The sequence below is a fragment of the Megascapheus bottae genome, chromosome 4, assembly GCF_031878675.1.
Source record: "Megascapheus bottae isolate mThoBot1 chromosome 4, mThoBot2.hap1, whole genome shotgun sequence".
NCBI lineage: Eukaryota > Metazoa > Chordata > Mammalia > Rodentia > Geomyidae > Megascapheus > Megascapheus bottae.
The window spans coordinates 5,765,559-5,793,549 of NC_143512.1; the positions used below are offsets into that span (position 1 = coordinate 5,765,559).

General features: G+C 40.0%; 1 protein-coding gene across 1 annotated transcript in view; it reads left to right on the plus strand.

Moving 5' to 3' along the window:
* Htr4 (5-hydroxytryptamine receptor 4) overlaps positions 1-27,991 on the plus strand; it is a 166,733-nt gene that overhangs the window by 98,020 nt on the left and 40,722 nt on the right. The window contains exons 2-3 of the mRNA XM_090332184.1: positions 8,898-9,023; positions 10,304-10,504. Of these exons, the coding sequence (XP_090188310.1) occupies positions 8,898-9,023; positions 10,304-10,504 (327 nt within the window). The remainder of the gene's footprint in view (positions 1-8,897; positions 9,024-10,303; positions 10,505-27,991) is intronic.

Sequence of the window (27,991 nt, forward strand, 5' to 3'; positions counted from 1 at the left end):
TGCCCTCCCAATCATCTTACTTTCGCCTCTTCCCTTTCCTATTTCAAATAAACAAACATATATACAATATAACAGATTACAAAGTCAGATACAGTAACGATATGAGATTAACCAAAGGGCAACAAAAGAGAAGAGAAATGACATAGTACATTAAGAACAACAATCACACAAGATAAAGGGCTTGTTTCCATATCCCAGAGATCCTTTCATTTAGTCTCATCCCATAAGACCTTATGTATCTAAGTTTTGCGCTATTGTAATCCTCTGGTAGGAGAGTTCTAGATGTGCACTGATTATGACAAATGAGGGAAACCATTGAGCCTATGTTCCTTTGATCACGTCTCACTTATTTTTTTTCCAAGTCTTGCCATTTCCTTACGAATGGGACGATGCCGTTCTTCCTGATGGCAGCATAGAATTCCATTGTGTCTAAATACACCTTGTTGATCCAATCATCTACTGAGGGGCATCTGGATTGATTCCATATCTTCAATATGGTAAATAGTGCTGCAATGAACATTGTTGTGCTGGTAGATTTAGTATGTCCTTGTTTCTGGACAAGTGGGTAAATGCCAAGTAGTGGAATTGCTGGGTCATAGAGGAGCTCTATGTTTATTCTTTTTGGAATCACTATACTGCTTTCAATAGTGTTTGAAGAAGTTTACATTTCCACCATCAACAGTGTAGTAGTGATCCCTCCTTGCCCCATCCCCGCCAGCATCTGTTGTTATTAGATTTCTTGATCATGGCCATTCTAACTGGAGTGAGGTGGAATCTTAGAGTTGTTTTCATTTGCATTTCTTTTATGGCCAGAGATGTCGAGCATTTCTTCATGTGTCTGTAGGCCATTCTTATTTGTTCTTCACAGAAGTCTCTCTTTAAGTCTTAGGTCCATGTTTTAATGGGATGGTTGTTTCTTTGAAGATTTGTTTTGGAGAGATTTAATTTTTTGAGCTGTAGATATACTTTATATATGAGGCCTTTGTCTGTTGTATGGTTAGTGAAGGTCTTCTCCCACTCTGTGGGGTTTCTATTTAACTTGCTAGTTATGTCCTTTGCCATAAGGAAGCTCTGCAGTTTAATGCAGTCCCATTTGTCCAAATTTTCTTTAATTTGTTGTGTTAAGAGGTCTTTATTAAGAAAGTTTCTAACTGTGCCAAGGAGACTTAGTGTCTCTCCTCTTATTCCTTCTTGTAAAGTTTTCAGTGTATCTGCTTTTACCTCAAGGTCTTTGATCCATTTGGAATTAATCCTGGTGCAGGGTGATATGGAAGGATTCAGCTTTAGTTTTCTGCAGGTGCTTAACCAGTTCTGCCAACACCACTTGTTGAAGAGGCTGTCTTTCTTCCCTTCTATTTTTTTTGCTCCCTTATCAAAGATTAGGTAGCCATAGTTCTGTGGGTTGATTTCTGAGTCTTCAGTTCTATTCCATTGATCTTCAGGTCTGTTCTCATGCCAGTACCAAGCTGTTTTGGTCACTATAGCTCTGTAATAGAATCTAAAGTTTGGTATTGATATTCCTTGTGCACTGTTCTTTCTGCTAAGAATTGTTTTTGCTATATGGGATCTTTTATTACTCCATATGAAATTTTGGATTGCTTCTTCTATTTCCTAAAAGAATGACAATGGGATATTGATGGGTATTGCATTGAATTTGTAGATAGCCCTTGGCAAGGTTGCTATTTTTACGATTATTAATTCTTCCAACCCAGGAGCATGGGAGGTTTTTCCATTTCCTCAGTTCTGCATTAATTTCCTTTTTCAGGATTTTAAAGTGTTCATCATAAAGGTCCTTTACATTCTTAGTTAATTCCTAGCTACTTTATTTTCTTTGACACTATTGCAAATGCAGCTGCTGTCCTGATTGCTGCCTCACTCCTCTTGTTGTTGGCATACCATGCCCTATGTGTTTCTGATGTAAAGAACAACAATGACTTAGTTATATGTCATTTTGTCACTCGAAATCTAATTTCACAGGCACTCATCTATGTGGAAATATACCCAGAATAGTATTTTTATGTTTTACTTCTCAAAGAAGAGGGGAAAATGGTGTTCATAGCCAGCAAGTATGTGGAATTTCTCTATTAATGGGTCAAAAGATAACTGGGTCAAAAGCAGAAAAGAATCAAAATTTCTCATAAGAATGGCTGTCAGAGAACCAATTTAGTGTGATGGGCAGCTCTTTGGGCAAATGCAACACATGAGTAACACCTGCCACTATTCCTAGAGAGGTCAAAAGTAACCCAAGGATCTCACATGGATTTTACAAAGATGGCTCCTTAGTTTAATTATTGTTACAGAACTTAACATTTATTTTCCTGGACAGTTCTACCTAATTAAAAAAGTTCTTTCTATGGTTAAGTTTTGCTTGTCACTCACAGTTTAAAAGTTTAATTACTTCTAGCTACTAATTGGCATTGCAAACATAAACCATAGCATTGAACTCATGTCCTTCTAACCCTGACATCTCACTGAGTTTGAAATATATATTCCCTATAGAGAGGTACTCATTACTGACACACTGAGCTTCCTTTATTTTCTCTTACAAGAGGCAAAGCAGACATAGAAGACAATTCTAATGCTGAAGGGGGTGGGGAGTATTTAATGAAGAAGCCTGTTCTGTTTTGTTTTGTTTTGTTTTGTTTTGTTTTGTGTTTTTGCTGGCACTGGTGATTCCTAGATAATCAGGAGACTGAGATCTGAAGACTGTGGTTTGATGTCAACCAAGCAGAAAAATCTGTGGGTCTCTCATCGCCAATTAACCACTAACGGCCAGAAGTGAAGTTTTAGCCAAGTGGTAGACTGTTAGCCTCAAGCGAAAAGCTAAGGGATAGCACCCAAACTCTGAGTTCAAGCTCTAGTATCACCATTACTGGAACAACAAAAAAAGGAAAAACAATTCACACTGTAAGGATATGTTCTAATCACCAACTGTAAATAAGAAAGGAACCTAAAATTATCCAGCCCCACCTGCTTTAAAGATGGAGCCCACTGGGATCTGACATATGGCTATTCAGGTATTTCTTTTAAAATAACTAAATAAATTAGATTAAAAATTACCAAGGAGGTAGCGCAGTGGCTTCAGTGGTAGGGTGTTAGCCTTGAGCTAAAGAGCTCAAGGACAGCACCCAGGCCCAGAGTTCAAACCCCACAACTGATGACAAAAAAAAATTAAATCACCATTAATGTATAAAATAATCATGTCAAGTGTACAGTTATTTCAATGATATTTATTGTATTTAATGTTTTTGCCAGGCCTGGGGCTTGGAGTCAGGGTCTGAGCACTGTTCTTGGGCTTTCTCAAGGCTAGTGCTCCACCAGTTGAGCCACAGCACCACTTTTGGCTTTTTCTGTGCATGTGGTACAGAGGAATTGAACCTAGGGCTTTATGCTAGGTAAGCACTCTACCACTAACTCATACTCCTGGCCAAAGTCTTATTTTTTTTCTTTTGACTAGTCCTGGGGCTTGGATTCATGGACTGGAAATTGTCCCTGAGCTTCTTTTGCTCAAGGCTAGCACTCTACCACTTGAGCCACAGCCAATGATATTAAATATATTAATAATGTAAAACTGTTACTATCACTGCTACTTACAGAGCTTTTCTGCTGTCCCAAATGGTAATTTGTACCTATTAAGTAATAATTCTCCATTCTCCTTTGCTCATTTTATTTTCTTTCCTTACTAATTTTCTAGGTACTAGATCCTTTTCTCTTTTTTTTTCTTTCTTTTCTGTCAGCCCTGGGGCTTGTACGCAGGGCCTGGGCTTTCTGAAGGTTAATGCTCTACCCCTTGAGCCACAGCACCACTTCTAGCTTTCTCTGCATATGTGGTACCAAGGAACCAAACCCAGGGCTTTGTGCATGCTAGATGAGCACTCTACCACTAGTCCACAATTCTGGCCCAAGTTACTAGATGTTTCTATAAGCAAAATCATACAATATTTTTACTTTAGGTCTGGTTTATATCACTGAGCTTGTTTTCAAAGTACATCAGAGGTGAAGAATGTATTAATCATCATTCCTCTTTATGGCAATGAAATAGTCCACAATATGTGTGTATGCCACCTTTTTATTTGTTCATCTACTAATCAGCACTGAATTCTTCCCACCTGTAGGCTCTTATGAATAATTCTGCTTTGAACTTTGGTTATCAAATATTCATTTGTCAGTCTGCTTTCAGTCCTCTTAGATATATATCTAGGATTAAACTTCTGGCTCATTCTATATCTGATCATTCTATATCTACCTTTTGAGAATCTACCAAACTGTTTCCCACTGTGACTGAACCATTTTGTATTCTCATGGTAATGGACATGTGTTCCAGCTTCCTTTCTTTCACTGCTATGTTTTTCTTTCTTTTTAAAAATTTTATTTATTTATTTATTTATTGTAATTATTAGAAGGTTACATTATATTCACCAGATAGAAGGTGTATTACTTCACAAACATTGATACCCTTTCTCATGTCTTGGTCCCCATTTCCTTCCCCCATCCCCTCCCCTCATCTTGTTTTCCCCCCATACCTATCCTATTTCAAATAACCAGATAAACATATATATATATATGTGTATATATATATATAACAAGTTAAGATTCTGTAACAATATGAGATAGACAAGGGACAGTAAAAGTGGTGAGAAATAATATAGTACATTAAGGACAAAAATAATGCATTATATGGCTTTTGGTTCTATATCCTAGAAATCCTTCCATTTAGTCTCATCCTCTATGGCCTTATGTATCTAGGTTTTGCTCTATTGTAAAGCTCTGCTAGGAGAGCCCAAGGTTTCTAATGATTATGACAAATGAGGGAAACCATTGAGCCTATGTTCCTTTGAGTCTGGATTACTTCACTTAATATGATTTTTTTCTAGGTCTTTCAATTTCCACACAAATGGGGCAATGCCATTCCTTCTGATGACTGCATAGAATTTCACTGTGTATAAGTACCACATCTTCTTGATCCAATTATCAACTGAGGGGCATCTGGGTTGGTTCTATATCTTCACGATGGTAAATAGTGCTGCAATGAACATCGTTGTGCTAGTGGATTTAGTATGTCCTTGTTTCTGGACGAGTGGGTAAATACCAAGGAGTGGAATTGCTGGGTCATAGGGGAGCTCTATGTTTAGTCTTTTTTTTTTTTTATAAACTGGTCCTAGGGCTTGGACTCAGGGCCTGAGCACTGTCCTTGGACTTTCTCAAGGCTAGAGCTCTATCTACCACTTGAGCCTCAGCATCACTTCCGTCTTTTTCTACGTATGTGGCACTGAGGAATCGAACCCGGTCTTTGTGCATGCTAGGCAAGCACTCTACCACTAGGCTAAACTCTCAGCCCTATGTTTAGTCTTTTGAGGAATCACCATACTGCTTTCCATAGTGGTTGAACGAGTTTACACTCCTACCAACAGTGTAGTAGTGATCCCTCCTGGCCACATCCCCACCAGCATCTGTTGTTATTAGATTTCTTAATCCTGGCCATTCTCACTGGAGTAAGGTGGAATCTTAGAGTTGTTTTGATTTGCATTTCTCTTATGGCCAGAGATGTCGAACATTTCTTCATTTGTCTATAGGCCATTTTTGTTTCTTCTTTAGAGAAGTCTCTCTTTATGTCTTTGGCCCATCTTTTAATGGGATGGTTGTTTCTTTGAAAATTTGTTTTGGAGTAATTCAATTTTTTGAGCTGTTGATACATTTTAGATATGAGGCCTTTGTCTGTTGTATGGTTAATGAAGATCTTCTCCCACTCTGTGGGTTTTCTATTTAACATGCTAGCTATGTCCTTTGCCATACAGAAGCTCTACAGTTTAATGCAATCCCACTTATCCAGACTTTCTTTGATTTGTTGTGTTTCTGGGTCCTTATTAACAAAGTTTCCACCTGTGCCAAGGAGACCTAGTGTATCTCTTATTCCTTCTTGTAAAGTTTTCAGGGTATCTGCTTTTACCTCAAGGTCTTTAATGCACTTGGAGTTAATCCTGGTACAGGGTGACAAAGAAGGATCCTTCCTTTCCTTCACTCTATGTTTTTCTTTCTTTTTTTTTATAATGACTTTTTTTGTCTGTTCTGGGCCTTGAACTCAGGGCCTGAGCACTGTCCTTAGACACCTTTTTTTTTTTTCTCAATGCTAGCATAGTTGAGCTACAGCACCACTTCCGGCTTTTTCTGAGTATTTGGTACTGAGGAATCGAATACAGGGGTTTGTGCATGCTAGGCAAGCACTCTACCAGTAGGCCACACTCTAGCACTACTATGTTTTTCATGTGTTGTTGTTGTTGCTGCTTTTTTTTGGCATAACCATCTTAATGAGCAGGAAATAGTATTTCTTTTCTTTCATCTCTCCTTTCCTCTCTTTTTCTTTTCTTGCAGATCCTGCAGTGTGAATTCAGGGCCAGCGTGTTGGCGTCCCTAGGATTTTTTGCTTAAGAATATTGCTCTACCACTTGAGTCACAGCTCTTTTTGGTGATTCATTGGAGATGAAATGACATTTCTGCTCAGGCTGGCTTTGATCCTCAGGTCTCAATCTTCGGAGTAGCTAGGATCATAGGCATGAACCAATGACACCCAAACACATCAAGGTTATTATTAACACTGTCTGTGCTGGGGAGCTCAAACAATGCCAGAGAGCTATTGCAGAGCATCCTGAGTTGACATAAGGGTTACATGATCCAGTGCTACTGTTCCTCCTTTCTACCAGGGACAGTTAAACCCTGTTCACATTTCAGAACCACTTCAGAAAACAATTCTGCTATTCATTTGTGGGCCAGAACACAAATGTGTGTCTTAAGTTGTAGGTATAGCATCAATACAGAGCAAAGATTGTAAACTATGAACTAAAGTTGATTTGCTGGCTGGCCATCATCATACAACCTACAAAGGGAAGATGGACAACCTTGTCACTGAGCTTCTCTGAAAGGCTCTACCAGGCACCATTCCTCTGTACCCATTGGCAGTCTTAGCCTCCTTACTTTCCTAGATGCGTTATCTGTTAACTCTTTACATAGTTTCTGTGTATCTATTTGCTGTCTCTTCCTGTTCTTGCTTCTTTTTTATTTAATCTGTGATGTTCAGGTTTGAACTGAGGGCCTTGCCCTTGCTAAGTAGACATGATAACATTGAGCTATGCTATGAAGCTTATTTTTCATCAATTATTTGTAGAGTAGGCTAGCCTAGAGCTTTGATCCTCCCCAATCTCAGCCCCTTGCCTAACTTGGAGTGATAGGAACACAACCCTGTACCCAGCTATGAGTTAAAAGGGAGTCCCTGGAACTTTTCTGTTCTGTTTTTGATCCTCTCTTTCAGGCACAAGGCTTCTCTTTCTCATTTTAGTTTGCTTAGGAAATATAATGGCTAATATAGACTAGGAGCTCAGAAAATAGTATTGAATGAGCAAATCTGAAAAATTACTCTACACTTTATATAACAGGGCTATGAATCATTAAAATTCAGTATTTCTAGGCCTTCTCTTCTCTGAGTGAAATCTGTATATTTTCAATCTCTCTTAAAGACACTGAACACCAGGCACTGGTGGTTCACGCCTATAATCCTAGCTACTCAGGAGACTGAGGTCTGAGGTTCACAGTTTGAAGACAGCCCAGACAAGAAAGTCCGTGGGACTCATATCTCCACTTAGCCATCAAAAAAAGCCAGAAGTGGAGCTGTGGCTCAAGTGGTAAGGGGAAAAACAAGCTCAGGGACAGTGTCCTGGCCTTGAGTTCAAGCCCCAGTATCAACACACACACACACACACACACACACACACTGAAGAATAAACGTCACCATTGACTCATAGTGTTCTTCATTTTATCAGCAATCAAGAACTTGTTATGTGTTACATATAACTCCTCATACTACCTGTGCTGTACAACAGAGCTTGTTCTAAGCACTGGGAACTAGCCTAAAAAAGATAACCAAACTCAATCTGGGGATGCAGTGTCTAGAATCAATCAATAAGTCATTTCAGAAAACAGTTTATGCTATAAAAATGAGAACCTTTGAATCTCCTTTAAAAGAACATTTTATTACACTGTGAAAATAAAACCCTTTTCCTATAATTTTTGGATAACCTATAGCTAATATACTTTTGTTGATAAAGCACACTCCATTTGTGTTAATAAAACTATATTCTCAGAATATAGGAAGCATGTGTAGAATGAAGTCCAAAGCAGAACTTGAACTCTGACAGAAGTAATATATGTTTGGCACAAAAAGAAATGTGATTCAGACAGGGAAAGAAGTCCTTAACCTGATTCATTGGTTGCTCTGAGAGCAGTTTGTCCAGGTGATGTGACACAAGAACAACCTCCATTCATGGTCTTCTCTCCCAGCATGCCTGTGAGCAGCCATTTCTGCACGGGCTAGAAGAGAGTACGAAAAGCAGGCTCACTCTTTCATGTGGTCGTAGAGATCTTTGCTCTCTCCAGTTGAAGCCTTTGCATCCCAAATGATCTGTCCTTCCTTTGATGTGTAAATGATACACTGAATCCACAGAAAGCAGCTTCATGAGGCTTACAATGTTGAAGCAGGCGTTGACTGATTCTCTACCTATTCCCACAGATTGACTGTGGTTATCTGTTTCTCGATAGTTCCCAGTGCCTGAAACAAAACAAATAATCAGGAATGAACCAAAAACACCTCCCTGAGTGCCAAGGTAAGGTCTCTAAAGAAAATCTAGTGAGCTCACCCTCCAAGCTTCCTCCTGCCATTGTAGAGGAGATCTCCAGGGTGGCATATTAAACGACAGCGATAGCCATTGGCATAGATTAGGTGTATAATCTGTGCCTATTGCACTGATGGCAATATTACCTTCTGGAATATTAAAGAAATGAATTCTCTTTCCATTGTCCCTGACTGTCCTTGAGTTCCTCACTGTGTTTTGTGTGCACTTGTCTTGCAGTTCCAAGGAGGGCTTCGGGTCAGTGGGGAAGGTGGTGCTGCTCACGTTTCTTTCAGCAGTCATCCTGATGGCTATCCTGGGAAACCTGCTGGTGATGGTGGCTGTGTGCCGGGACAGGCAGCTCAGGTGAGTTGGCAACACCTAGACAACACAGGTGCAGCTGGCATTTCCCTGGAGAGTTAGGTGTGCGCACTTCCATTGGAATTCCTTCTGGAATTCATCCTGACTCTGCTGTATTTTCTGCTGCATTAGCCTCACCCCTGCCTACAATTGATATCATCTCAAGTATTGTCCAAAAGTATTACTGGGTGATATCAGTATGTTCCTTGCAAAAGTGTGGACCTACTTATGTGGAAAAAATGCATTGTTAAAATCCTAATTCAACTTAGCCCCCATTGGATGGACAGAAATGTGAGCGGTCCAAAGCTCTTGAAGTAATTGTTTTGAGATGAGAGCTGGTGCATCAATGTAGCATTTTGTCTCTTTTGTCTATTGAAATTTTCTGGGTGATCTAGGAGCTGGTAACCTGTGCCTATTGAGTTGTCCTTCACTATATTATGGTTCCCTTATTGTGGCTTCACTGTATTGCCAGTTTTAAAAGCATATGTAAATAATGATGCCTCACTATCCCTCACTATCATGGGATAGGTAAGGGATCACATTTCTTAAAGTTCCTGAGACTCTTTGTCCAATTAATTAGCAATAATCTCATACTGGAGATGTGGCTGAAGCCCAGCAAGTGCATGAGGCCCTGAGTTCAAACTCTGCTACACACACACACACACACACACACACACACACACACACACACACCTTAGATGACTCTAGTACAGAATAAAAGCCACTGGGCACTAGAAGGGGATATGTGATACCTCTCTAAGCAAGCCATGCCCTGATCCTAGGGTGATTCAAATACAATGAAAAAGCATAATTCTGGCCCAAATCGGAGACACATAATGACCCATCTATGAGCTTAACATGGGGGGGAGCAACCACTGTTTATAAGGAGAGTACCTTGCGAGGGTCCCCAAGGAGTGTCCAAGCAAAGACCAAAGCCACTGTAGGGATATGGGTCAGGGCTGGAAGACAGAGCTTCTATATAAAGAGCCTTGCACAAATCAGTGCAGGCAGGATATCAGATCAGGAAAGAGACGTCAGAAGAAAGAGGAAGAGAGGGCTTTTTGGTGCCAGGTGGGTCAGGAGAGCTCAGAAGAGACTAGGCCATGGTATGGAGGAGAAATTGATTCTCACAGACTGGGTTAAATATGTAACTTTTCTTTCCTTTCCCTCCCTCCCTTGTTTCCTTTTGTCTCTTCTTCCCTTTCACCCTTTATTTTGTTCTTTCTTCCTTCTCTCCTTCCTTTGGCCCTCCCTCTGCCACCTTGCTTTTACCTTTGTATTCACAGGAAAATAAAAACCAATTATTTCATTGTATCTCTTGCCTTTGCGGATCTGCTGGTGTCAGTGCTGGTGATGCCCTTTGGTGCCATCGAGCTGGTTCAAGACATCTGGATTTATGGGGAGATGTTTTGCCTTGTCCGAACATCTCTCGATGTTCTGCTTACAACAGCCTCCATTTTTCACCTGTGCTGCATCTCTCTGGATAGGTAAGAGCTGAGCAAGGAGACTAGTGAGACTGCATGCTGGCAGAAATTTGTGGACACTGTGCAGCATTTCCTAATTCATGACAAGAAATGAATGACCAAGAAGAAAAATGTGGTAGTTTGGTTATTCACCTATTCCTATCCTTTGCAAAGAGTCCCCCCCCTTTTTTTCAAGCATTCTCCAACTTCTTGTAGACCCAATGATTAGTAAGATTTAGGAGCCACTTCAGAGAGCTCTTCAGTGATAGATATGAACAGTTGTGTTTACCAGAGCTCTCTGGATTTTATACTAATGATATGGACAAAGTCCCAAGGGATCCAAGCAGCAAGCTTCTCCCCTGGAATGCTTGACCAATTCAAAATGATTGTGCTGTTTGTTTGACCATGATCTCTTTCTAAAATGTCTGTGTTGTTGGGTGGTGGTGGCTCCTGCTATTATCCTAGTTACTCAGAAGGCTAAGATCTGAGGATTGAGGTTGGAAACCAGTCCAAGAAGGAAAGTCCACGAGACTCTCAGTTAACCACCAGAAAACCAGACATGAAGCTGTGGCTTAAAGTGGTAGAGCACTGGCCTTGAGCAAAAAGACCCTGAGATAAACCCCGCAAGCAACAAAAGAAAAAAAGTTAATAAAATAAAATGTGTCTATGTGATATTGTCTAGCTAGATATTTGTGATTAGGAGGATTCCTTTCTAGAAAGCTGAAAATAATCATAAGATCTTTGTTATTGTTGATTAGTGATAGGGATAGCTCTGGAATTTCTGCATGATTTTGTTCCTTTTTTTCATATTGGACTTTAAAAGATTTATGATTTCTATTTCTACCTCATTTACTAGCGTTTTCTTGGAGATCTTTGTTTATCACTTGTGTACTCACTTTTCAATTCCTGCTCATTTGCATTAAACAATCAAGGCAGGATGCAATTTAAAAGTCAAATTATTACAGGAATATACACTACCATTAGCAAAGTCATGTCTGAGGGGTTACCTATCAAAAGGGCATGTGGGGTCAAATGACATGTAAACAAAATTACCAGGAACAACCTCTTAAGGTCTCTTGAGCAATCCACAGTACTGTTATATTCTTTTCCTTCCTGTCTTGGAAAAGATCACTGTTTCTTAAACTGAAGACTAGAAAGCATAGTTTCCTGAAATTAGATATTATGGTATATCTAAAATAGTTATTTTAAGCAGGAGAATCATGTCGTCTCTTCTCAGTGAGCTATTCACAATGGAAAAAGTCCTTAGGGATTAAAACCAGCTGAGGGAACAGAAGATTCATCTCCTGTCTCAGGGACAGAGGTTCAGTGATTGGAACAGCTGGCACAAAGGCCTGGTTTGTGTAATGACTGTTTCTCTTTTGCTATGCAAACAGTAGATAGTAGAATGTGTCTAGGTTTCAAGCACATATGATACAGTTAGAGATAAAGACAGGTAAAATAAAACTGTTGATCCGAACCCAGAACAATCAAGTCATAGTCTGAAATTTGTGTTTACTAGCTTATTTAAACAGATTCCAATATATGGAAGACTGTGTGTGTGTGTGTGTGTGTGTGTGTGTGTGTGTGTGTGTGTGTGGTGTCCACACACTAGTACTGGAGCTTGAATTCAGGGCCTGTCCCTTAGCTTTTGCACTCAAAGCTGCTGTACTTGCACTTGAGCAACAGTGCCACTTCTAGCTTTTTGCTGGTTAATTGGAGACAAAAGTGTTGTAGACTTTTCTGCCCAGGATGGCTTTGAACCATGATACTCAGATCTTAGCCTCTTGAGTAGCTAGGATTACAGGCGTCATCCACCTTTACCTGGCTTTAATAAGTTTTTAAGGACTTAGACTTTTAAAAAGCAGTTTTTATATACTGGGTCATATATCACATTATGGACAGTAAAATGCAGGGTGTAGAAAATGTATGAAAATCCTGCAGGATAACCTGTAAGCTGTCATTGCTATTAAGCCTGACAAACTATTAAAAGGAATTTTCAGTGGCAAAGCTGGGGAGGTAGGAACTTGAGGGGAGGTACTAAGATTCCTGCAAGAACAAAAAGAAAGTCAGCTGGGTACAAAATAAGAAAGGAGAGAAAGTAGACTCTTCTGTCTGAGTGTCCCTGAATGAAGAGCTGGAAACTTCTCATAAACTGTTTGCCTCATAGTCTCAGATTTGTACTCATACTCTTTTGAAATAAGGAAGTTTTCTCTGAGATAGCAGGAATTATCATGAAATAGTACGAGTTAGTCATTGGAAAACCCCTGCTTTGGAACTGAAGAGATTGAAGCTTAAATCTCCATTTGGCCAACTTTTAACCACAAGAGCTGCTAAGTTAATAAGCCTTTCTGAGTCTCCATTTTCTTGTATCCTCAGAAGAAGAAAGCATTTATTTTGCAGGGTTGCAATTAAAAATAAATTAGAGAATTCATTTCAACTATGCTTTGGTTCAGCCTGGCACAACCCTCAAATGAGTAAATGTTGTTAAGTTTCAGTTTCTTGCAGCTATCCATATAAACTGTTGTCTTTTTTTTTAGAATATTTTTATCTTTAAGTAGTTGTGCAGAGGAGTTGCTGTTCAACAAAGCATTTTTGTCAGTAGAGTACCTGTTGATCATTGCCATGCATTTCAACATTTCTACCCATCCTTTCCTGCCTCACCCCTTCTCTTACGTTTGTTTAATTTTTAGGTTATTTACTGCATTTTTGCCACTTAAGAAAACAGTTTATATGTACGTCTTGGCCTTTCATCCCTTCATCTTTGTTTCTTTTTGAACCAAAGTTGGAACTCACCACCAAATGGCTCTTCCATTAATTTCATCATCCAAATACTATGTACTAATTAATTTGGACTTTAAAAATCAAGTCTTATTGACTTCCCTTCCTCTTTCTGCTTATCTCTATCATTCTAATATCATATCTTCCATAGCATCAAACTAAGATCTGTAAAACCATGAAATATCATTATATATCATGAAATGTAATCACTGCAATGTCGTACTCCTCAGTCTCTCCAGATTAATTATATTACTGCACTTGTCTGCCTGGAAGAACATCCTCCTTCTGCCCCACATCTTCCTGAAGAGACTTATCAGAAACCACCTGTCTGAAAACCAATAATCACCTATAACCATTAATCACCAGGCTGTCATTTTCCTGACTATGAGTCAGCAAAAGGACCCCAGGCCTTGAGGTCACTTCCACTGGGGCCACACCTCTTCCTCACACTTCCCCATATAATCTCCGCTATCAGCCTAACTACAGCTCCTTATCCACTACATGCTGTGTGCTATTCTACTCTCCATGGGCTATTCTTTGCTGGCATGTGCCCAACTCTCTCTGCATACCTCTATCTAGCACAGGCCAGCAGTTTGATTTTCCTAATAAATTCTCTTCTGCCTGAACAGACTGGACGTCTCCTTTTGGAAACCCTTACACTCACAAAATCAAATAGCTGTGGACTAAAGGGGTAAGACCCACTCCTGGTCTGTAATTTCTTCTTACATATCTCTTTCTCTTCAACAGGAATATCATGGAGGCAGTGAAAAAGAATGAGATGGTTTCCTTCCTTCATGAAATGTATATTTTAGTGAGCATCTTGACAGTTAAGCATCAATTACTTACATACTTTCTTAGATACTTGCCAAGCAATATTGAACAAATAGAGTGGTCAGTACATTGCTTTTTTGAGTGGTGCTTCTGAAATTCCCATTCCATTTTCTAATCATGCACAACAAAAACTCCAATGTTCTTAGGAAGATTTGATCAGATGGTTTCGGTTTTCTTCAGGAGCCTGCAAACGTGTTGTTTGTTTCAAGTTTGCCCTGTCCCAAGAATGCTCCTCTAATTGAGATAGAGAATTCATGCTAGGAATTGCAGGGTACATAGTGCTTTAGTAGAGAAGAGTATGATTTAACCGGTCACATGGCTTCTGCTTTGTCTCTCTTAGTATCACTGTTGGGTGTGATGTCCTTGCTAACCTGATGATTCCTGGAAAAATGCCCTGGCTGTCTCCTTAGAGCTGCTGTGGTCTTCAAAGATGACAAGTACAGGATTAATGCCTTGCAAGCAAAGTTTCCCTTTGGTTCTTTGTCCTCCCCACCCATGACAGACTTCTGGAGCAAAACAAAGTACAGAACTCTTTTTAGATTGTGAAATGCATTTTCCCAACTCCAGTTCTCCACCCACTGTGTTTCTTGTTGCTTTCAGAATTTTATTCTGATAGAGAAAGTTTATTGCCTACTAAAAATAATTTACCAAACATAATTAAAATGAATTCTTCATATATAATGGGTCACAAGAGGTCAAAGGCTTCATTAAAAGCTGTATGACAGAGATGATGCTTTTAAACCTCAGGTTTCCAGGGTGAATGGAAAATAACCAGGCAGCTATAATAGGACTCTCATTTTTAAGGGTGAAATATCGTGCAGCTATTAAAAGTCAAGCTATAAACCAGCTGCTGGTAGCTCACTTCTGTAATCCTAGATACTCGGGAGGCTAAGATCTGAGGATCACAGTTCAAAGGCAGCCAGAGCAGGAAAGTCAGTGAGACTCTTATCCAATTAGCAACCAAAAAAAAAAAAGCCACAACTTTTGAGCTGTGGTTCAAGTGGTAGAGTTCTAGCCTTGAGCACATAAGCTCAGGGACAGTGCCTGCTCCCGAGTTCCAGCTCCAGGACCATTCCTCCTCCAAAAAGGTATAGAAATAATATTCACCAAGGGTTGTCACTGGTGTATTAAATAAAACAAATTTGAGACTTGAAATTCCATCTTCATAAAACAAATATAGAAGTGTACTTATCAGAACTATGTAGCATGTAGAAGTGAGAGAAGGGAGAGGGAGAGGGAGGGAGGGAGGGAAGGAGGGAGGGAGGGAGGGAGGGAGAGAGAGAGAGAGAGAGAGAGAGAGAGAGAGAGAGAGAGAGAGAGAGAGAGAGAGAGAGAGAGAGAGAGAGAGAAGCAGTAGGGAGAGGGAAGTGTAGAGAGAGAGAAAGAGGGAAGGAGGGAAGAGAGTCAGAAGAGGGAAGGAGAGAGGAGAGAGAGAAAGGAGAGGGAAGAGATGAAAGGAAATAGAAACAGAGGAGAAATTGGGAGAGATAATGAGAGAGAGAAGAGAATGGATAGACAGGGAGAGATAAGAGTAGAGAGAAGCATGAAAGAGAGGAAGAGGGAGAAAGGGAAAAGAAGGGAGCTGACTTGAAAGAAGGGAAAGGGAAGGAGGGGGATAGACAAAAGAAGAAAGAAGAATTTTCACCATAATATTATAGTGGCCTGTAAAAAGGGCTAAGCTGGGTAGACTATCCATGCCTACATGGCCAGTTGGATCAGGCTGGAAGCTTTCATGTTTCCTAATTTCTAAAAGACACATTTAAGCTTCAGTTGCTCACGTCACACTTGCCACACACCACCCCTCCATAGCCAATTACAGTGGCCTGGGGACACATCCTAGTTTCTGGGTAGAACTGAAAGCCTATGATCACCAATATCATCAAAAGCATATGGCATAGAAGCTTGGCAGCTGCCACTGAAATCACAGATGAGAGCAAAGGGCAGAGAGCAACTGTTCTGACTGATGGGCCTAGAGATGTCTTTTCAGAATCTCGTCAGGACAGTAAGTCGCCCCAAGGTCTTCCCCGTATCGGGTCAATGTCTGTTTATTCTTCCATTGGCTTCATATGCCATACTTACCAGCAATAAATAATCTTTGTACATCCCTTCCATGGTACATGCAGTACATTTTCCTACATTTGATATCAAATGCAATTGTCTTTAAAAAAATCCATTTTGTTTCATTGAGAACAGCATCCTCTGTAAGCATTAAAGATTTTCTCCTTGATACATCAAATTCAATTGTCATCTTTCTCTTGCAAAGTCCAAGCACTTGGCATATTTTAAATCTACCAAATCCTCCAGTGCTTCTCCGGTCACAGATTTTTCTTTGAAACAGGCTTAATTGTGAAACATATTCTGATTCAAAGGTTGCATATTTAATCGTGTGCTGTAAATCTGAAGTATCAGTCACAGAACCGCATTTTGTGTTCCCAGTAGAACTGAATGAATTTCTACAAGGAAAGCGTAGTAAAAGTTTCTTCTCACAGACATTTTGCCAGCAGGCTCATGGTTTATACCTAAGAATCATACTTGTTGAGGTTGAATTTCAAGCCAGAGGACAAGAACTGTTCTTTTTATATTCCTGACATTAAATATTAATGGAATACTTCCTAATTACTGGAAAATCTCCTGGGTACTGGACATGCAGTGGTGTCTAGTGAAAGCTGGAAATCACAGATACTTGTAGTCTAGCAGTGAATGCCAAGATAGGAAATAGATCATTACAGTAAAATTGCCAGTCATTGAAACAAAATAAGGAAGCACTCAAAAGGCTATTGGAGTGTGTCTACCCCAAAACAGGGATGATTCCCAAGGAAGTGATGCCGAAGCTGTAAGTGATAAGTCTGATTTTAAGTTGCAGGAAGAGAAGGAGAGAGCGATAGAGAATGACAGTCCCAGAAAATGGCATGTGCAAAGCCCAGAGGCTCGTGGTCGTCCTTCATTAACTAAGGGTTCAACGTTCAGCTCAGTGTTTGTGTCTGGCCCAGCCTTTCCTCAGTCTGTTTCACCTGCCCACAGCCTCCACTGTGATTGATCTGCTATCACTTCCTGCATGAATGAAGGAAAAAAATACTTGTTTTCTACTACTATTGAAGTAGTTTTACAGGGGAGTTGCCATTAAAAAAGGCAGCTTATGAATAAAATATATCTTGATCAATCACACCTTCAACATGCTCTCCCATCTCTCTCCTACCCACCCCTTCCCTCACTTTTCTTAAATTTTGTGGATGTACATTCTATTCTTTGTTTTATTTTCTGCTTTTATTTGTCTACATCTTTTCTCCTTGCCCCCTACACCACCCCTTTAGAGTACCTGTTCACTTCCTGGTGTTTTGTTTTGCTGAACTTTGAGTCTCCTTGGAATTGCACTATTTGAGATCTCCCTTCAATCTACTATATTGCAGTTAGTGCATTTATATGCACTTGCATACCACCCAATGTATTTAATTATGAGTTTTAATGCTAAATCTAGCTTCCATGTATAAGGAAAAACATAAATCCTTTGTCTCTCTGGGCCAGACTTACTTTACTTAACAATTTCTTTATAAATGGTATAATATCATTCATTCTAATGGATGAGTAAAATTTCATTGTGTATGTATGTATATATATATATGTATATGTGTGTGTATATATGTATATATATCACATTTTCTTCTTTATCACTCAGTGTGTCCACCTGTGCCTAAAATCCCTTTCCTAGCTGGGGACTTGTGACTAACAACTCTAATCCTAGCTACTCAAGGGGCTGGAAGCTGAGGATCACAACTCAAGGCTAGGTTGGGCAGGAAAGTCCATGGGCCTCTTATCTACAATTAAAAGCTCTCCTCTCTCTCTCTCTCTCTCTCTCTCTCTCTCTCTCTCTCTCTCTCTCTCTCTCTCTCTCTCTCTCTCTCTCTCAAAGTGGAGCTATGGCTCAAGTGATAGACTTCTAGCCTTGAATGATAAAGACAAGGACAAACACAGACTGTGAGTCCAAGCTCCAGTAAACATACACACACACACACACACACACACACACACACACACACACACACACAGAATCCTTTGCTTTTCTCTGGTGAACATATCCTGACATATCCTCAAGTGAGATATGTGTTACCTTCTACAATGACTATATCAATCTTTTCATTCCTCTGAACTCTTATGGTACATTGAATTTAAGCACAGGAGCTTATTTTGATGATTAGTTTTCTAACCAGCACATTTCATGTACCCTGTGTTCTTACAGAGAAACTACTTTCTGTGTGTTTTCCTGAGCACAGCGTGGTCTTAGATGTGTCTGGTGTTTGTCAGATGTAATTTTAGTATTAGTGCCTCCTCTTGGAAAACTCAGTGAAGAGAGTGTTTCTGAATAAGGCAGGAAGTGGTAGAAGGCCTAAACTCAATCCCAGTAAACCAATCATGAATGGTATGATCTCATTCTTAAGAAGGTTAATTAAACTTTGTAGATCTCATCTACCCTGTAAAATTCCCCAGGAAAGGTTCCCCTTAGGATTTGGAGAGAATTCAAAGTTCATAGACCAGACCAGTGCATGGCAAATACAGTAATAATTTGATAGTCAAAAACATTGCCTGATTTTTTTGATTTCCAGAAAAGTTTTGTTTTGTCATGTTTTCTTCTAATGCTGAGGATTGAACTCAGGACCTTGTGCATGCTAGACAGATCCTTTACCATTGAGCTGCGTGCACAAGCTCTAAATGCAAATTCCTACAGGCTACTTGGATCCCTTATTCTTGTGGCTTGCAACCATTTCTACCTTCTGTCTCCCCTTTGCTATTTCCTGGGCTCCAATGTCCTACCTTCGCCTTGCTGTTAAAGAGCTTTCTGCTTCTTCAAACATAATATGCTCAAAGTAGAAACTTCCATCATAATTAATATTCCCTTTCACTTTGCACATCAAAGGTTCTTCTGTTAGTCATCGTTGAGTCATTCAAATGCAGTTTTGAGGCTATCTTTTAACTTGTCTATTCTGATCAGCTGGGTGTCAAATGGTAGTTATATGTCCATAAATATCTTTCAAATTCATCATCTTCCTCTCTATGACTCTCTTCCTATTTCTGAATTGCTGCAGTAGCTTCTGATGTTATCTGATGTGCAAGGTTCATTTTTAAATGTATATTCTTTTTTTTAATATTTTTATTGTATTCTCCTTGCTCTTCCTGAATAAGGTGGATATTGTCTTCCCTGTCCCACTCATCAACACTACCAGGGCAGGGATTTTGGCAATTGTAGCTGAAGATTTAATTTTACTATATTCCAGTTGTATGGATGTGGGTAAGTAGATTAAAGTGTGTGAGCCTTTGTTTCATGTGTGCTGGCCTGAAGTCAAAGCAGAAGTCCATACAGACTACAAAATATCCTTTGGTATCCAGTCAGCTTCTGACAAGATGTTTTCACATGGCATTTTTTTTGTGAGACTCATTTTTATAGTTCAGAAACATGGCTTTCTAAATAGGTGACATTTCGCCCTCTGGCAAGTTTTCTCATCATACAGACACAGAAAAATATTAGGAGAAAGGAGCAGAGAGGCAGCCGTAACTCTGCAGAATTAATATAGGATTATGACTCCTACGGAGTACAAGTCTGATTCTTCCTGATCTCTGACCAATAGGATTCTTTTCCTGTATCCTCACTCCTGGCGATTTCCTTCCTGGAACCCCACATTCTCTGTCTCTGCTGTTGACTATCTCTCTGAACCCCCTCCCTGTCCCTGGCTTCTGTCAAATATGCTTGCTGGCTCTCCCTCATTGATCTTCCTTGACCCTGACAGTTTATCAAAAGCTGGGGACACAAGAAAGAGGTCTTTTGTTCTTTCTTCAACCTACTGCTGCTTTTCTCTCATCTCTGGTTCCTGAATCAGAAGACCTAAAACACACAATCAATTACTGAGAGCTCTTCCACAAAACTTGGCTAGGAGGAGTCCTGAGGGAAGATTTGCTGTCTGACCAGTAAACCTCATTACTCCAGACTCTACCTAATATCTTTATCTTGGTTGTGATTACTCTCTGATAGTCAAAGTGGACCCCCAAACTCAGCAACTTTAGCAGCATGTACTACTACTAAATCATATGCCCAATGAATTCTGCTAGAATTCGTTGCTCACCTTAAGGGAGCAACACATTCTTTTTGTTGTTGTTTTTGTAAAGCAACCACTGACAGAGATTTTGAGTCAAGTGACTTGAATATTACTTGGTTTTGGCTTTAGTTTTGTTTTGTGTTTGTGCCAGTACTGAGGCTAAACTCTACCTGGGTGCTGTCCTTGAGCTTTTTACCACTTGAACCACAGCTCCACTCTGGTCTTTTGGTGATTAATTGGAAATAAGAGTCTCATGAACTTTCCTGCGGAACTACAATCTTCAGATCCAGCTTCCTGAGTAGCTTCCACAGGAGCCATTAGTGCCTGGCTTGAATATTATTTGTCAATAATATTAACTATGTTAACTTATGCCCCTAATTCAGAATTCATTTGAATGTGTGTTTATACTATTTTGAAGCGGATATGTATATACTGTATGTGTATGTGTATGTGTATATGGGTGTGTGTGCATATGAGAAAGACAGAGACATGCATATTTTGTTATAAACATCTGTGGTTTTCATCATATTAACTTGTCAGTTCTCACAATGAATCATAAAGTAGACAAATTTATTCCCAGTTTCCAGATGATGAAAAGATATCTTGGAGAGATTAATTAAGTGGCTAAAGACCACCAAGCTAATGAGTGGGTGAGGCAAAGAGAGTTAGTACCCAGTTGTGAAGATATCAAGTAGCCTGGAGAGATAGCTGGCAATTCTGAAAGTTGAAGATTCCTGGGAGGACAAGAGGAGGGAAAAAGTGAGGAGGATGAATTTTCCTTAATTGCACAAGGAGTAGGGAAGGGATTAGCATGAAGCTTAAAATACTCAGCTGTCTTCTAAGGGTTGTCAAAGTAAATTGTATCCCCAGAGGCATTTAACAGCAATTAGATCACACATTTGCACATGGCTATAGTTGGAGAGGCTGGTAATTGATCTACCAAAGGAGATTTTAATGGAGCTTTATAAGCAATACTTTGAAATGTTTTGCATAAGAAATTACTTTGTAAATACCCTTGCTACGTTTTACTTAATCCTGGCCAGCTGGAAACTCACTTGTCATTTGAACATTCATTTAGCCACTTTGTAAAAGGATTTTGTAGTTGTTGTTATTGTTGTTGTTGAAGAGAGTGGAGAATGTCCCAGGGAAGGCAAGGGAACAGACTAACTGAGATACGATTGTTTTACCTGTTGACACCACCCTTCTTGCCTGTGGAGGTAACAGTTCTCTCATTTCTTATACTTCAGCTAGGTGAGAAGAACAGGCCTTCCACCAACTCCACCAACTATAACTTCTCCAAATCCAGCATTTTAAATCTCTAAGATGGTAGTTCTGAAAGCATGGTATCTAACCCACCAGCTAAAGCATCAGCTGGAAGGGAATAAAAGGGGTAATTTATAGGACCCCATTCCAGACCTATAAGCAATCTGTGTCTCAACAAATCCTTCAAATGATTGTGAGTGTGTGTGTGTGTGTGTGTGTGTGTGTGTGTGTGCACGAGGTCGCGCGCACGTGCGCCTGTGTGTGTGTGTGTGTGTGTGTCTGTCTGTCTGTCTGTACTGATGATTACACTCCGAACCTCATGTTTGCTAGTCACTCAAGAGTCACGCTCCAGGCCCTGTGTTTCTGATGCATGATAAATGTTAAGAAGCACAGCTCAGAAACCTCCCCCAAGTCAGCCTGCTTTGGCTTATTTCCTTTTTCTTCCTTGCAATTATCCCTAAACAATCCAGTTAACCTCTTCTCTTTTACGTGTACATAAAACTTGAACTTACTCAGCAAGTCTTTTCCCATTCCTTCTCTAGAAAAGGACCTTTCACATCTCCAAACCTGGTAACATATTTCATTGGCACTCTGGCTAGCCTTAGAGCTTCTACTTTGTATCGAGTTTTGTACTAAGCACTGGGGACATTCAATGGTCAGGTGTACACATCTCTGCCCTGGTGGAACAGGTAGTGGGTAGACTCCTGTCTTAGAATGTTCCTTAGAATGTACTTTGAGGATCCTTTCTGGCTGAACTAAGCTATCACAGATGTGGTGAAAGGCAATGCAATGTCTTCTTTCATTTGCATAGAAAAGCCACAGTGTTGTGTTGTATTGAAACATATCAGAAATATGGAACCTCTACCATTGGTGTAAATAGTATCATTGAATACATTGGGTTTTTCATCTCAGCACTAATGACTGCAGTAGAGAGTTATGTGCTGGGAGTGGAGAAGGTGGAAATCCCTGTCTGTACATTGCAGGATATTTAGCAGTTGCACTGACCTCTACCCACTGAATACCTGTCACAGTTATGACAATCGGAAATTGTCTTCAGGTAGTGCCAGAAATCCCCAGTGAGAAAATCACCACTGATTGAAAGCAGCTAGAAATATTTTTTACTTGTAGGAATTCTGACTTTAAAAGAATATAAAAATGCTTTTAAATGGTTGTAAGCCAATCATTCAGGAAATAAGTTAGAGATAATTTTTTTAAAGCCAGAGGGCAAAAGCATATATGACAGAAAATCTGTTTCAGAGGGAATTTTATTAACTTCAGGATATTCAGTGAATTCCCAGTCCCAAGCAAATCCGAGCAGGTTAGAATATATATTCCTCTTTGGTGAAAATGTGGATATTTCATGATTCTGATTTCAGAATTCTCAGTATTTGGATGTTTTGGTTGTTTCTAGAATGGCTTCTTAAAGAACTCAAGGAAATCTCTTGAGTGTCTAAAAGCAACAGAAAGATAGCAGTGAGATTATATCATGCCTGGCTAGACTTACTGCGTCCACTGGCATTGTGACTCTTACCACCTGTGGCATTTGGCCAAATATCTGACTCTTCTTCCCCTTTCCTCATCTATGACAGGGATACATTTAGAGCTCCTCTCTCAAAAGTAATATGAGGGGGGCAGGGAGTTTGGCCTGGTGGTAGAGTGCTTGCCTAGCATGCATGAAAACCCAAGTTCAATTCCTTGGTACTACATACATAGAACAAAAGCTGGAAGTGGTGCTAATGCTCAAGTGGTAGAGCTCTAGCCTTGAGAAATTCCAAGGACAGTGCTCAGGCCCTGAGCTCAAGCCCAGGACTGGCAAAAAAAAAAAAATGTAATATGAGGATTTGTGAGATAATACACATTGAGCTTTTGGTTTAAAAAAAAAAAAAAAGCAGTGTTGGCTGGAAGTTTGGCCTAGTAGTAGAGTGCTTGCCTCTAGCGTGCATGAAGACCCGGGCTCAATTCCTCAGTACCACATACATAGAAAAAAGCTGGAAGTGGTGCTGAGGCTCAAGTGGTAGAGCTCTAGCCTTGAGAAAGTCCAAGGACAGTGTTCAGGCCCTGAACTCAAGCCCAGGACTGGCAAAAAAAAAAAAAAGCAGTGTTAGCTTTTATAATTAACTCAGTCTGTGTATTTTGGCTGATTCTTCAAAACTTGTACAATTGACCAGCAGTTTTTGCCTGGTGGTGGTATATGTTTGTTTATTGCAGATATACCTCACAATAAGACTTCTTTTACTTTGTTTTTTCTTTCAGCAAATAAATTTCAAATGTAAGAACTCAGAACAACCAGAATCAGGTCCTGGTGGCTCATGCCTATATTAGCTACTCGAGAGGCTGAGATCTGAGAAATGAAGTTTGAAGCCAGCTGGGACAGACAAATCTAAGAGATTCTTTTTTTTTCTTTGTTTTTTTTTTTTTTGTGTGTGTGTGTGTGCATCATGGGGCTTGAACTCTGCCTGGGCACTGTCCCTAAGCTCTTCAGCTCAAAGCTACCACCCTGCCCTTGAGTCAAACCCACTACCCGTTTTTTCTAGAGGTTAATTGGAAATAAGAGTCTCAGGTCCTTTTGTGCCTGGGATGGCTTTGAACCTTGATCCTCAGATCTCAGCCTCCTGAGTAGCTAGGATTACAGGCATGAGCCATCGAGCCCTGCTAAATCTAAGAGATTTTTATGTCTGATTAATCATCAAAAAGCTAAAAGAGGAAGTGCATCTCAAGTGGTAGAGCAGCAGTCAGGAGCTATGAAACCAAAGAGGAAAGAGGGCTTGTAATTCAAACACCACACACACACACACACACACACACACACACACAGAGTATGGATAAAATCAAGAACACAACCTTCAAGCCAGGAGCTGCTGGCTCACGCCTGTAATCCTAGCAACTCAAGAGGCTGATACCTGAGGATCATGATTCAAAAGCAGCCTGGGTACAAAAAGACCATGAGACTGTTTAACCACCAGAAAACCAGAAATGGCACTGTGGCTCAAGTGGTAGAGTGATTGCCTTGAGCTGAAGAACTCAGGGGCAGAGGCCAGCCCAGAGTTCAAGTCCTACCACCACCACCACCACCAACAACAACAACAAAGAATGCAGCCTTCAGTATGATTGCTTTTCCAGATACATCACTTAAAATCAAAGATTAGAAGAATACAGGTTGACTTACTTAGGGCTGGTGGGGGCTATAATTTGATTTCGGAATAGAAGTTTTACTATTTTACTCCACCCTATGTAATCATATTATATTTATTATAATGCAAAGCAAAAGACTAAAGAAAATCATAGAAACAAAATGTATATCTAGACAAGACTGCATGCTTTTGTGTGTAGTCTAGCCTAGAACTCAATTTGGCCAACCTAATTTAAATTTAAGTAAAAAATGTTTAAATTTATCTTTACTCATTGGCAAGTTTTGTTGTTGTTGTTGTTTTGTTTGCTTTTTTTGTTTTTGTTGGTTGTGGGGCTTCAACTCTGGGCCTGGGCACTATCCCTGAGCTCTTCAGCTAAAGGCTACCAACCTATCCCTGGAACCACAGAGCCATTTCTGGTTTTCCAGTGGTTAATTGGAGATGAGTCTCCAGCTAGCCCCAGCTAGCTTTGAACTGTGATACTCACATCTCAGCCTCCCGAGTAGCTAGGATCACAGGCGTGAGACACGGCACCTGGCTCTCGTTGCCGAGTTTTAAAAACTAATATAAAGAATTTGAGGCCTGGAGGTACAGCTCAAGTAGCAGAATGGCCTGATCTGGCACCAGTGGTTCATGCTTACTCCTCTAGCTACTCAGGGGAAGAGATATGAGGATCACTGTTAGAAGCTAGCCTGGGTTGATCAATCTGTAAGATCCTTATCTCCAGTTAACCAGAACAAAGCTGGAACAGGAAGTATGGCTCAAGTAGTAGAGTGTCATCCTTGAGTACAAAAACCAGGCAAGAGCGTGAGACCCTGAGATCAAACCCTAGCACACACAAAAAGTAATTGATACAGTGTACATGGTATACTGCTTATGTAGCAAGCATGAAGCCCTAAGTTCAAAACCCCAGTACTACTAAAAAAAATAATAATAAGCCAGCTTTGCCTAACTATACCAGGTCATACAGTGCAGCGCAGTAACCCTAGCTACTGGGGAAGCTGAGATCTGAGGACCAAGGTTCAGACCCAGTTTGGGCACAAATGGACCTGAGACTCTTATCTCCAGTTAACCTCTAGAAAATAAGAAGTGGCGATTGGCTCAAGGGTAGAGCGTAGCCTTTAGCTGAAGAGCTCAGGGACAGTGTCCAGGCCGAGTTCAAGCCCCATCAATCATACACACCGAAAAGAACTGATGGTGTATCCAAGATGCAGAATGGATTAGTAAAGTGTGTACATAATCACTTCTTACATCTCCACTCTTATTTCTTCCAACCAGCAACTCCAGGAACTCTAAATTAATGCAACTTGAAGCACAGAAATATTAGATAGCTAATTATAGGAAAGATCTGATTGTCTACTGGATATTCCTTAAGCCTTGGGAATCAGGTGATTGACTTGGCCAAGCTAGACTTTAAGAGAACAAACTTTCAAAAACAGGTTATGATAATCAGAATAACTTCATCTTCTAAAAATCCTCTTCTATCCCTTTTGTTGTCTCCCTAATGTAATCATCTAAATACCCACCCATCCTAGGAAACTACAAGGATAAGACTCTTCTCAAGTAAGATATCCTCCATTGTCAAATTCACCTTTTATCCTGCAAGATATTTAATTTGGTATGTCTCTCTCTTTTTGAACTTTTTGGTTTTCTGTGACATCAGAAATTTAAACACAATTCCAGAAATCTGCTCTTTCCTCAACACCTTGTCACCTGATTCCGAATTTCAAAAACTTAGAAACTTCCCAGCAAAGATAAGGCAACATCTATTGTTTATTTATCATTCTGTTGCTACATGGGGGTGGCAGATGGAAGGTTCTATAACCTGAGCTATTGTCTGAAAGTATGTGGAATGAAACCAGACATTCCTCCTTAGAACAAAGTATTTCCAGGAAGGACATAGCTGGCATTCACACTCATTCGTATTGCTCTGTGTGAAGCAGGATGTTTTGGCAGAAAACAACAGAGAGCCTTTAGACAACTCTATTAGTGTCATAAAGCAGGGCTGGATGAAAGTCTTAAATTAAGATGTCACTAGTGCCATGTCTGCTTTGCAAACTGTTAAGGGAAGGCTTCTCTCTTGCTTCTCCCTAGCTCCTGAAGGTAATCTTTGTAGACAAATACATCACCATAGTCCTCCATTTTCCTGTGGCTGTAACTGTCCAAGTTCCAAATTTTCCTTTCTTAAAATGATGCCAATCAGATTGAATTTAGGCTTTCTCTTTTCAACTTGACTACCTCTCTAAAAACAAAAATCTGCTTCCAAATAAGGTCACACTCCAAAGTACTGAAGAGTAGGACTTCAAAATATCTTTGGGGACCAGGAGAACATAATTCAACTTATAACACCTACTTAAACCTGGAATTTATTGGAAAAGTAAGATGTGCTTAAAGAAGAGTGAAAGAATGAGGGTTTGAATCAGCTTACACATAGCTATTCCAAAGTCCCAGAAGCAAGAACTAATTCTCAGTCCTATGAAAGGCGAATCCTTGGTCCTGCTGAAATTTAGGGACCCCAGCTGGCTTTCCCAGAGGAAAAGAAGAAAGATATGAAATAACAATAATGATAAACCTTCCCTTGGAAGAAAGCAAGGAGAAGGGTAAAACCAAGGAAAATCACAAAATTGTTAGAAACTTTATGTTAATAATTACATAGATTAGTATTATCATCATATAGAAATATTAGCCATTCAGCTAATGATGCTTATTTCTAAGTTATGTCTAGTTACATTTTATGAGCATGTCATTTTAATTATGGGAAAATCAACTCCAGAACCAGCTCTTTTCCTGTTCTTTCCTGTATTCCAGCCCAGGTCAGGACAGCCATGGGGTTTGGTGTCACAGGTGTGGTCAGTTGCCCCAGGTTCTTCAGAGAGAAGGGTGCACAGGTCTCTACTCCATCCCTGATGAGCCTACTTTTCATGCTGCAACCTGGGGCTCTCCTCATTCCACCTTCCCTCTCCACCCATCCCACCATCACCCCAAGAATAGAGCCATTGTTTTATTAGGCTTTGAATTAAGAAAAGAGGAGGTGGGAAGGTTAACAAAGTGAACTGCATAAAATTAGGAGGTGGCTTATTGTTAAATAGTGTAATCATCTTAAAGAATAGACTTAACCTCCAGTCTGTCCTTTTCTGTTCTCTCTTTCTCTTTTTTTCGTTTTCAATGAGAAATAGCTAATAGACTTACTGTAGCAGGTTGCATGTAAAATTGCATGCCATGCATATGTAATGAAGAGACTATTGCAAATGCTGGAAAAATGTATATATAGGAGGAGAGTGGCAAATCACTCCCAGCTTTTAAGTGGAAGTACCCCATGAAGGATAAGAGACTCAGGTAGCATAGGTAAGGTAGGAAATGATCTAGGAAAGGTAAGAAATGATACAGAAAAATGCTTTGGAAATTTTACACTCTTAGCTTCAGAGAAA